Consider the following 11,606-nt stretch of genomic DNA (forward strand, 5'->3'; position numbering starts at 1 on the left):
ACAAAGACGTGAGGCTCAGCATTAACACCGTGTCCACGAGATGTGGATAATGGGAATTACCTCTGCCAACACCCGCAGCACGCCGCAGCCAGCAGGGATCCAGGAAAGGGCGGCTCAGGCACCCGCACCAGCCTTGAGCTGCCAGCCCAGCCCGAAAGCTGGACAGGGAATGGAGGCTGTGGAAGCAAATGGGCTCCGGGAATGGCACCCCAGAGCCCTGCCCTGCTGGCTGAATCCGGCCCTGCTGCACTTTGCCGGCCTCGCTCAGGTTTTATGAGGGATGAGGGAGACCCGTAAAGCTCCGTAAAGTGCTGCGGGCACGGCCTGAGTGCCCGGGCTGGCAGGGATGGGCCAGAGGCTTCTCCCAGCTCCGGGCACTGCCAACAGCACCAGGCCACAGTATGGGGCAGGTAATGGCGGGGCAGAGGGGGACGCTGCAGGTGCCTCTGCAGCCCTTTTCCCCATTCTCTAGAGGTCTCCATGTCACCACGGAGGGCTCTATGGAAGCCAGTCAGGGCCTGGCCCTACGTGCACTGGGAAGAGCAGATGAGGGGGTGACCACCAGCACCATTCCAGATGGGAATTCCCTGCTTTCGCCCCACTACCCCCAGCTAGAGTGGGCAACTTCCATCCCTGCCCATGGAGCATCAGCAGATCCCTGACCCAGCAATGCCGGAGCCCCCCCAGCCCCGGAGCTGTCCCGGGCCCCCCGGGCCCCCACGTGCAGCACCGTTCCGGGGGACGCGGCCCCTTTAAGAGCCGAGTGGCGCCAAATCCGTCTCACGTGACCTATCCCCGCCCCCGGTGGGCGGGGCCTCAGAGCGCGCGGGCTCCCGCCAAGAGAGAAGCGCGCGGGACCGGCCCCACGTGTTCCTGGGATCGGGACCGGGATCGGGACCGGGATCGGGAGCGGGACCGGGAGCGGGACCGGGAGCGGGACCGGGATCGAGATCGGAATCGGGACCGAAACCGGGATCGGGACCGGGACCGCCGCCATGGCCCAGCTCCGCCTCACCGACTTCTTCGGCCAGACAAAAGCGACCACCGGAGCCCCGGCCAAGCGCAGCGGCGGCCGCGGGCTCAAGGCCGCCCTCGGCGGTCCCCCGGTGCACCGGGAGGAGGAGAAGGAGGAGGATGGTGCCCCGGCGGGGCTCAGCGCCCGCTCGCTGCCGCTGCCCGGCCCCCTGCGCACCCCGGCCCGCGGGGGCTCCCCGGCGCTGCGGGGCCTGGCGGGCAGGAAGCGGAGCCGCCGGGAGATGGAAGCGGAGTCGCCGCTCGGGGCCCGGCTCGGGGAACCGAGCGGGAAATCGGCGCGCAAGAGGCTGGAGCTGCCCCGGGATGCGGAGCCGGGGTCCCCGGGAGCGGTAGGGTGATGGTGGGCTCGGGGATGCGGCCCTGAAATGGGATCGGGAGGAGAAGGGCGTGGGGGAGTGAAGGGATGGGTGTGGGACCATGAAACAACAGCGCTGTAAATGTTCGACCCCTTCTCCCAGTGCAGGACCCCCAGAACTTGCCCCCTCCTTCTCCTGATGCACAATCTCCCCCCTCACACGGATTTAGCCCTGTCCCAAGGGCACGACCCCCTAAACTCACCCCCTTGAGCCCCTCTGCCCGCTGGGCTTGCCCCCTGTCCCTGTTGCAGACCCCTCTATGGCTCCCCCTCCCAGTGCAAGACTTTGGGGGGCACAGGGGAAGGGATCCGGGCGGGTGCATTCCCCGGACATTCCCTGATTCTCCTCTCTCTTGCAGGCCACCAGCTCCTCTCCTCTGGCCACTCCTGGACCCCCAACACCCCTCTCACGGGACCTGGCAGTGTCCCCCCCGGCCACCACCAGCGTCCCCCCCGGCCGTGGGCAGGACACGGGGACACAGGGGACAGGCAGGCGCCTGCAGCGGGTACGGGCCGGTCCCGGCTGCGCTCAGCTCCCGGGGCGGGGTGGCTTTGGTGCTGCGTGTCCCGCTCTGACCCTGTGTCCCTTCCCTGCCCAGGAGGACGTGGCCGAGCTGCGGGGCCGCCTGCAGAGGATGAAGGTGCCGGGCCCGGTGCCCTCTGTGCCCAGCGGGACCAGCAGGGACCTGCGGAGCCGCCTGGAGCGCGTGCGGCAGCTGGAGCTGCGCGTCCGGCAGAGGAGAGCGGCCGGCGGGGACACCGGGGCCGGCGGGGACACCAGGGAGATGGCTCCCAGGGACACCGGGGAGGCAGCTCCCGAGGGAGAGACCGGGTGAGGAGCAGCTGCAGGAGGGGTTTGAGGAGGGTCCCAGGAGCTGCCGCAGCCCTGAAGTGGTTTTGTGGGGGTCTGAGGGGTGTGGGGGCTCTGAGCATCGTGACACCGATGTCCTCAGGTGACATGAGCACAATACCTGCTCTGAGAAGGGGTCTGGGTTAGGGTCAGGGGTGGGAGGTGGGCGCTGCCAGCAGCAGGACCCTGCTGACCCCTGTCCTGTCCCTCCCTGCAGCCAGAAGCCCCCGGCGTACCAGCGGTTCCACACGCTGGCCCAGGACCTGCCCCCGGGGCTGACGCTGCCCTACAAGTTCCGGGTGCTGGCAGAGATGTTCCGCAGCGTGGACACCGTCACCGGGATGCTCTTCAACCGCGCCGAGACCGTCACCTTTGCCAAGGTCAAGCGCAGCGTGCAGGACATGATGCGCAGGTGCGTTGGCAGCGGTGGGCGGCTCGATTCGGGGTCCCAGCAGCCCATTTTGGGGTCCCAGCATCCCATTTTGAGGTCCCAGCTGAAGCTCTTGGGGCTGGTGGCCCTGAGGGTCCGCAACCTCTGTGGTGCTGTCACAGGCAGTTCGAAGAGCGGCACTTGGGGCAGATCAAGGCCGTGTATCCCAGCTCGTACCGGCTGCGCCAGGAGAAGAACGTCCCCACCTTCGGCAGCGGTGGGAAGAAGTCAGAGTATCAGCTCACGCTGGAGCCGCTGCTGGGGGAAGGTATGGACAGTTTTGGGGTGCCTGGGAGTTGGGGTACGCTCAGTCCTGGCTGGTCCCTGAATCCATTGGGATGCTCTCTGCTTGGTGCATCAAATGGAGCCCCGAGCGCATCAGAAGTGGGAAACACGTTTGGGACAAGAGGGAGAATGTCCAGGCAGTGACTGGCAGTGACCCAGCGCCATGGCAGGGCTCTGATGCTGTGCTTCCTGAGGCTCCCGTGGTTTGTGGCCCTCCGGGGTGCCATGGGTGACACTTGTGTCCCTCCTTGCAGAGGAGAAGGTGAATGGGCGCCCACACCTGTCGGCGTCACGGCTGCTGGAGCGCCGGAGGGAATTCCACCGCAACCTGGTGAACATCGTCAGGGAGCACCACAAGGTGAGGGGCACCTGGCACCCCCTGCTCTGGGCTTGTCACTGGTGCCATCCAGGCTGAGGGACACCCCTGTGGAGATGGGCTCTGAATTCACTCCTGTGCCACCGAGCTGTGCTGGGAGCGCAGGGCAGTGGCTGCCTCTCCATTCCTGGTGCCATGACACAGCTGTCGCCCCTCTCCAGGCATTCCTGGCTGCTCTCAGCCCTCCCATGGTGGTGCCAGAGGAGAAGCTGACCCGGTGGCATCCCCGCTTCAACGTGGATGAGGTGCCCGACATCGCCCCCGCGGAGCTGCCGCAGCCGCCGCAGGAGGACAGGCTGAGCACGGCCCAGGAGGTGCTGAGCACGGCCCGGGGGATGCTGAGCCCCAAGGTGAGGCAGGGCCAGGGCTGGCACTGTCTGGGCCACCTCTGGGAAGGTGGGAATGGTTTCCCACTGTCAGAGGGCAGGATTAGGTGGGATTTTGGGAAGGAATTCCTCCCTGGGAGGGCGGGGAGGCCCTGGCACAGGATGCCCAGAGAAGCTGTGGGTGCCAGGCTGGACAGGGCTTGGAGCAGCCTGGACTAGTGGAAGGTCTCATCTTCTGCAGATGAGAGGAGCTTTCAGGTCCCTTCCCACCCAAGCCCATTCCATGATTTCGTGAAGCTCCCAAACTCCTCAGTGCAGGCAGGATGGATCTGGATCTCTGGGCTGGGATCACTGCACTGCTGGGTGACAACGGGGGCGGCAGAGGGGAAACTTCTCCCTCCTCCAGCCTGAACTGTAACCCAACTCCTCCTCCTTCCACATGAGCAGATGGAAAAAGCTCTTGCCAACCTGGCCCTGAGAACAGCCGGAGCCAGTGCGGAGGAACCGACGCCTTCCCCAGCCCCGGCCCCTGCCAGCACCCCCAGCGCGCTCAAAGGGGTGTCCCAGGGGCTGCTGGACCGCGTGAGTCACCCTGTCCTGGCCGTGTCCCTGTGCCCAGCCCGTCCCCTCGGGGTGAGCCCGCTCTCACCCAGCCCCGTGTCCCTCTGGCAGGTGCGGGCGAAGGAGGCGCGGCGGCTGCAGGCGCTGCTGACGCGGGACGCGGCGCAGGAGCGGCGCGCGGCGCGGCTGGCGCGGCTGCCGGCCATGGCGCGCGTCCTGCGCGGCGTCTTCGTGGCCGAGAAGAAGCCGGCGCTGGCCATGGAGCTGCTCTGTGCCCGCCTGGCCGACAGCTGCCCCGAGCTGGTGGCGCCCGGTAGGAATTCCGGGGGATCTCTGCGGGAGGAGGGGGCCGTGGGGAGGGGAGCGCTGACCCTCTCCTCGCCCGCAGGTGAGATGGAGGAACACGTGCGGCTCCTGGCGGAGCTGCTGCCCGACTGGGTGGGCATCCACGCCCTCAGGACGGACACCTACGTCAAGCTGGACAAGGAGAAGGACCTGGGCCTCGTCACCGAGAGGCTCAACAGGGCGGCCAAAGAGGCTGGAGCTCTCTGAGCCCTGCAAGGGTTGAGGGTTTTTTTCTGTGCAATCTCCTGGAAATGTAGCAAATCCCCACAGCGCTCTGGGTGCTGGGGTGGGCTGGAGGGAGGCTCGTCCTCGGGGGGCTGAGGAAGGGCAAAATGCCTTAATTTAACTAATCCTGTGGTGGGATCCGTGGGGGTTGTAGGTCCCTTAGTCCTTGAGCAATCCCATGTCCTGGGGTGGTGATGAAAGCGACCTTAACCTGAGGAACCTTTTCCTCTCCTTTCCCGTGTTCTCCTGAAGGTTCAATTTTGGAGGTTTCTTCCATTAACTGGGTCCTGGTGGGGTGAAGGCAGCACAGGGCAGGCTGAGAGGGTTGACAAGCAGGAAGGAGCAAGAGAAAAAGTCACAAATCGATGTTTTTGGAGCTTCAGGCCTCGTTCTGTTTTTAAGGGAGGGAAAATGCATCTTCCAGTCCTCGCTGGAAACAACTGCAGGACTTGTCAAAACATATTTGTATTAAATGTTTTAAATATAGTTGACTTGTGTTAACCCAGTGCTCTTCCTCGCTGCCTGTCTCGTGGTTCTCCATGGCAATTGGCGCCGGGAAGGGCTGGGTCCTCATCCAGCTCCTGGAGAAAGACTCACTGGAAAAAGTGAGCGTGGGTTTGCAGGGAGCTGAAAGCAGCTTTTGTAAAGGGGGCTGGGGCAGCAGCTCCTGCAGGGACCGGGGCAGGCAGGGCTGACAGGGGTCCAGGGTTGGTTTTTTTTCCCCAGGGGAAATCCCAGGCCACTCAGCTGAAGTGGCTTGGGAAGAGGGACAGAGAGGGTGAGGATGGCTGCAGAGGTGCTGGGCTGGCTCCACGCCCGGCTCGGGGCAGTGTGGGCACAGGGGAGGGCTGGGAGCTGCCCGGGGCCACGTCACACACCTCACACCCCTCACACCCTCCCCAGGCCGGGCTGCCCAGAGCTGGGGACACAGGGACCAGCAGGGACAGGGACTCCCTCACCCTTTGATCCCACGCTGGTCCTGGGCAGATTCCTCCCCTTCAAGTGCTGGGCTGGAGTCTGGCAGCGTCTGAGATCCCACAGCACTTCCTGAGGGAGCAGGAGGCCTTCCTCCTCCTCCTCCTCCTCCTGCAGGCCCGTGCTTGCCTGTGCAGCCCAGCTGGGCAGCACCGCTGTGCCCAGTTTGCAGGGAGGAGGAGGAGAAGGGATTAAACCCAGCCCAGGGGCTGCCTGTGGGGCTGGGGGGGCTCCTGGGGCAGGCTGGGGGCTCCTGGGGCAGGCTGGGCTCTCTGCCATGCTCAGGGACCCCACCGTGGTGGAAAGGAGCTGGATTTCAGTAGCTGGGGCCAAGCAGCAGGGCTGGAAAGGAGCTGGGATCGGCAGCCTGGCAGCCACGCTCATCCCAGGAGAGCTCCCAGCGCGCTCCCGTTCTGCTCCTCGGGATAAAACCCTTCGGGATAAAACCCTTCTCCCACCTGGAGGCCGCCCCTGCCCAGCCTCTCCAAGCAAATGACATCAGGGGCTGTGGCAGCCCAGCCAGGCCCCGTGCCCACGTTCCCTGATGTCACCTGCTGGCGCTGGCGGGGCTGACGCTGCTTCCCCGGCACGCAGCTCTTTCCACGGCTCCTCGGCGTGGAATTGATTTTCCCTCCTCCCCCGCAGCAGGGACCCTCTCCTGGTGCCAAGCCCGGGAGGTTCTGCCTCCCCAGGTCCCCAGGGAATTGTGTTCCTCAGCGTGAACTGAGCAGCACTGAGGTGGCTTTTCAGGAAACGGGGGTGAAAACAGCTGGAATAATCCTTCCAAGGGGAAGGGCTGCGTGGGAGGTGGCCCCAGGTGCTGGATGGGGAAGGGGAGCTGAGCTGACCAAGCCCCTTCAGCCAGAGGTTGGTGCAAAGTAAAGAAAAGGTACCTGAAAGCTCCCTGGAAAACAATTCCAAGCATTTGGGGATGAGGGAGAGCTCAGCCCACAGCCCTGCCCCACTGGGGCTGCAGGGAGGCACTGCCAAGGGTCCCTAAGGGCTTCAGCCACTGCAAGAACAGCTCTGAGACAGATCAGGAAACATAAAAAGACATCAATATTTATTTTACCCGTGAGTCCAGTCCCTGCTGGGCCAGGGACACAGTCCCTGATGTTCTCAGGCTTGGGGAAGTTTTGGCACGTGGGGATTTAGCTGTGACCAAACTGAACTGTGCTGGAGGAATCACCTCCAAACCCCCTCATCCATCCCACACCCGAGACCCCTGCAGCACCTCTGTGCCCTCAGTGACACCAAACTCCCACCAAGAGCAGGCTCTGAAGTGGCAGCAGATGGCCCAGAACAGGGGAAGAGGGAAAGCAGCAGCACAGGGAAGGGAGAGTGGTGCAGGAGATGGGGAATTCCTGCTGAACAAGAGGTGCCTGTGGTCTCCAGGGAAGGAAAACACTGACTGAGCTCATCCACACCAGCCCCATCCTGATTTAAGGACACAGCAGGCACTTCCATCTCCTCAGCAAGCACAGCCCTGCTGTAAGAGCTTGTTCTGGTGTGAGTGACAGCACAGAGCACCCAGACCATCCCCTGAGGTCAAATACAGCAGGATTTGTCCCTTAGAGAAACAATTGCTTTTTGCCCATCTCCTGTGTTTCTTTGGGAATTTTTTAGCAGGTTCCTTGGAGGCTGACAGGCCCAGCTCAGGGAATGCTGGTGCCCTGTCAGAGCTCTCCTGCCTCAGCAGCAATCTTGTCACTTTGGTCTCCTAAAAATCACAGATTGGGTGAAGCTGCCTCTTGGTCTCCATCCCCCAAACCCATCAGCCTGTTCCTTCCTCCCAAAAGGATGAACTCCAAAAGGGATCATTACACTCAACACAGTGCTGGGGAAATTTAGGATTGAGGAGCATCTGGCCATGCTCAAAAGCTGTGTTTAACCCCCTTGCCCACCCCCTCGTGACATCCAGAGTCACTAAATAAAACCCCAAATTTGTTCCCAGTGCTCCCAGTGCTCCCTGCTCCTCCTCAGTCATACTGCAGCAGGGAGTAGAAAGGGATGGAATTGAGCTTTTCCGACCCTTTCAGGCCTTTTAGCTCTACCACCACCAGGCACTCGAGGATTTCAGCCTTCAGCTTCTTCAGCAGCTCGCAGGCAGCACACATGGTACCTGCGAGGGGAGCAGAAACATCCTCACTGCAGGGGCAGCCCCCAGCCCCACAGCCACCCCTGCTGCTGCCAACACACACCAGAGAGGAGAGGACACCCCTGGAACGTCCAAAGCCAGGCTGGATGGGGCTTGGAGCAACCTGGGCTTGTGGGAGGGGGTGGGACTGGCTGGGATTTTTCCAGCCCAGCCGTTCCAGGATCCCAGGAGTACCCGGGTCACACACGCTGCCCTCACCTCCAGTGGCCAGCAGGTCATCCACAACCACCACCTTCTGTCCTGGTTCCACTGCATCGCTCTGGATCTCCAGTTCAGCCTGCAGGAAGCAAAGAGCAGCTTTGTTTTAGTCTGGCCTTGGAGAGAAACCCCCTCACGAGCTGCTGGTTCATGCTGGAACACAGACAAGTCCTCAGCGACATCAGCCTAAACACTCAGCACCTAAAATCCCAAAAACCCCACAAATTCCAGCTACAGGGGATCGCCACAGAAACACAGAGCAGGGAGGGGATTGCTGGGCCAACCCTCTGGCACGCCAACATCCTGAACTTCCACGGTGTGAGTTATGGTGGAATCTTATCCCAGAGCGGTTCTCCAGTGAGGAAAATCTCCTGTCACGCACTGGGGAGCTCTGCCTAGAGCCAGATCCAAACTGGCACCTGCTTGGATGTGTCACATGAGCTCGGTTGGCCCAAACAATCCTCATGGCTTAGGCCAGGCTTAGGGGGGGTTCTGCTGCCGTTAGTTCCTGGTGGGGGAGCGCAGGGCGAGGCTGAGCTGGGGTCACAGGCGGGGCAGTGGAAGCCATGCGGGAGGGCTCTGACTTACAGCACTTACTGCCAGAGTGGGGAACACTCTCCGTGGTCATGCCCCTGAATTCAAGCCAAAGAAAGCCATTTAGCACTGGGTCACAGCACCAACCCCTCACAAGAGTCAGGGCACCAAACCCAGCGACCGCGGCTCAGCGCCACTGCCGGGGCTGTGCCGTGCCAGATCACCCACGGCACCACAGCCCGCTCTGGGCCCCCTCCCCACGGGTTCAGCACCCCCAGGCCTCACCCCTGCTCCCCCAGGGCTCACCTTGCCGTACTCCAGGCTGTAGGAGATGCACTCGGTGGCTCCGGGGAGTTTCCCCTTCTTCCGCACGGGCACGAAGCCGATGCCCAACCTCTGTGCCAGGGGCGGCCCCAGCAGGAACCCGCGGGAGTCCAGGCCTGGGGCACAGCAGGGACCAGGGAATCAGGGAATCAGGAGATCAGGGGATCATTCACCTTGGAAAGGGCCTCAAGACCAGCAGGTCCAACCACTTCCCAGCTGAGCCATGCCCCGAGTGCCACATCCAGGTATTTTTTGGGATGGTGACCCCACGGCTGCCCTGAGCAGCCTGTTCTGATATCTGATCACCCTCTCAGGGAATTCATTTTCCCTCATATCCAACCTAACTCCCTCCAGGGTGCAACTTGAGGCCTTTTCCCCTTGTCCCATCACTCAGACTGGACCCATTTCATTGGAGGAGGGTCTTGGCACAACCCCCCCTGTTTTATCCTCCCATTCAGAGGGGCTCTAAAAGCAATTTGCTCCTCAAGTCACTTCTAAGGGTAGAGAACACAGCCCACACTCCTGTTCTCACCCAGATGTGCTGCTGCTGGGCCCCCAGAGCCCATTTCCCTCCCCTCTGACCCTTTTCCTTCGAGATAAACACAGCAGGGCCGGTATCAGTCCGGCCACACGAGCAGACCTCTGCACCTCCGGGCAGACTTCACTGATCGCGAGATACCTGGGCCAGGTTTGCTGTGTGCTCCTTGAACCCCAGCCGTGCCCTCCTCAGCACTTTGCCAGGTGAGCCGAGAGCTGTTCTGGCCTGGAAAGGCTCCCTGGGGAACAGCAGCTGGGCCAGGGTGTGCCTGCCCTGGGGACAGTGGGGACACTGCGGGCACAGCAGGCTTTGTGCTCCCCCATTTGAACAGTGAATGGCACTGGAGGGTCAGAGGGCACCCGCCACATCCCAAACCAGCTTTTCAGGGAATCACAGGAGGAGGTGAGGGGGATAAACTGTCCTAGTGTTACCACATGACAGAGGCCAATGTTTGGGTGATTTTTGTGTCCAAGGGCTACAACATTCCCAAAGGGCCACCCCACACCTCCCACCCTGCCCAGCCCAGGCCCCGGGGACACTCAGCCAACACTCACCCACAATGAAGTCGATTTTAGGGAAAGACGCCCTCACATGTTCCTCCAGAAGATCGATCAGAGTCCGGAACGCCACAGGGTCCTTCAGCAAGGGGCAGATATCGCTGCAATGAGGGGGGACAGGGAGTGAGGGACCTGCGGGCGCTGCTCGGGAAACGCCGAGCTCCCGACCAGGGAGGGCTCCGGACGGGGGCAGGGATGGGAGCGGGGGCAGGGATGGGCAGAGGGGGCAGGGATGGGCAGCGAGGGCAGGGATGGGCAGAGGGGGCAGGGATGGGCAGCGGGGACAGGGATGGGCAGCGGGGGCAGGGATGGGCAGAGCGGGCAGGGATGGGCAGCGGGGGCAGGGATGGGCAGAGCGGGCAGGGATGGGCAGCGGGGGCAGGGATGGGCAGAGGGGACAGGGATGGCAGCGGCTCCCCGGCCCGGCTCCAGCCCCGGTCCCAGCCCCAGTTCCAGCCCCGGCACCATCCCCGGCCCCATTCCCATCCCTGTCCTGGTTCCAACCCCAGTTCTGGCTCCAGTCTCGGTCCCGGTCCCCTCCCGCTCCCATCCCTGGTCCCGGTCCATGCCCGGCCCCCTCCCCGTCCCCGGCTCCCTCCTCATCCTCGCCCCCCTCCCCATCCTTATCCCCGTCCCGGTGCCCGTCCCGGCCGCACCGGAACAGCACGCCGGGCTCCGGGAAGTCCGGGAAGGGCCGGACGCGGTCGCGCACCCTGCGCAGCCTCTCCTCGCTCATGGCGGCCCCGCCGTGCGCAGCCGCCGCGGCTCCGCCAGCCCGGGCGGGGCGGGGGCGGCTCGGCCCGCCCCGGGGCGGACCGGAGCGGGCGGGCCCCGGGGAGCGGCGGGCCCCGGGCAGCGGCGGGCCCCGGGCAGCAGCGGGCACCGGGCAGCGGCGGGGCCTGGGGCGTGCGGGTCTGGTGCCTCAGGGCATGGAGCATCCGTCCCCGCGGTGCGCGGAGCCCCGGTACCCCGGAGTGTGGAGCCCCGGTACCCCGGAGTGTGGAGCCCCGGTACCCCGGAGTGTGGAGCCCCGATACCCCGGAGTGTGGAGCCCCGGTACCCCGGAGTGTGGAGCTCCGATACCCCAGAGTGTGGAGCCCCGGTACCCCGGAGTGTGGAGCCCCGGTACCCCGGAGTGTGGAGCCCCGGTATCCCGGAGTGCGGAGCTCCAGTGTCCTGGAACGTGGAGCATCCGTTCCCCCGTTAATTGGAGCTCTGGTGCCCTGGAGTGTGGAGCCCCGATATCCCGGAGCATTGAGCATCCGTCCCCCTGTGCGCGGAGCTCCGGTACCTCAGGGCAGTGCAGCCCCAGTCTCCCCGATATTTGGAGCTCCGGTACCCCCGAGTGTGGAGCTATGGTGTCCTTGGGCATTGAGCATTCGTTCCCCCGTTATTTGGAGCTCTGGTATCCCGGAGTGCGGAGCTCCAGTGTCCTGGAGCGTGGAGCATCCCTCCCCCGGTGGGCAGAGCCCCGGTACCTCAGGGCATGGAGCATCCGTTCCGCCGGTATTTGGAGCTCTGGTATGGTCGAGCA

At 63.8% G+C, this 11,606-nt stretch overlaps 2 protein-coding genes across 3 annotated transcripts; one reads left to right on the forward strand and one right to left on the reverse strand.

The window, feature by feature from the left end:
* Positions 1-945: 945 nt before the first annotated feature.
* CDT1 (chromatin licensing and DNA replication factor 1) lies at positions 946-5,285 on the forward strand. Its single transcript, XM_063410635.1, has 10 exons — positions 946-1,364; positions 1,750-1,896; positions 1,990-2,222; positions 2,458-2,652; positions 2,793-2,938; positions 3,210-3,313; positions 3,493-3,681; positions 4,105-4,239; positions 4,330-4,531; positions 4,607-5,285. Exons 1-10 carry the CDS (start codon positions 996-998, stop codon positions 4,768-4,770), a joined length of 1,884 nt encoding a protein of 627 aa, XP_063266705.1. The 5' UTR covers positions 946-995; the 3' UTR covers positions 4,771-5,285.
* A 1,514-nt stretch (positions 5,286-6,799) lies between these two features.
* Positions 6,800-10,881, reverse strand: APRT (adenine phosphoribosyltransferase). 2 transcript variants are annotated; one of them, XM_063410842.1, is made up of 6 exons: positions 10,729-10,881; positions 10,070-10,173; positions 8,960-9,093; positions 8,717-8,751; positions 8,120-8,198; positions 6,800-7,885 (listed from the first exon to the last, which is right to left on the reverse strand). In XM_063410842.1, the coding sequence occupies exons 1-6, from the start codon at positions 10,806-10,808 to the stop codon at positions 7,856-7,858; spliced, it is 462 nt and encodes a 153-aa protein (XP_063266912.1). In that variant the 5' UTR covers positions 10,809-10,881; the 3' UTR covers positions 6,800-7,855. The 2 variants fall into 2 exon arrangements, with proteins under 2 accessions (XP_063266912.1, XP_063266911.1); XM_063410841.1 differs by lacking the exon at positions 8,717-8,751.
* Positions 10,882-11,606: the final 725 nt, after the last annotated feature.

This window comes from Prinia subflava, chromosome 13 (assembly GCF_021018805.1).
Source record: "Prinia subflava isolate CZ2003 ecotype Zambia chromosome 13, Cam_Psub_1.2, whole genome shotgun sequence".
NCBI lineage: Eukaryota > Metazoa > Chordata > Aves > Passeriformes > Cisticolidae > Prinia > Prinia subflava.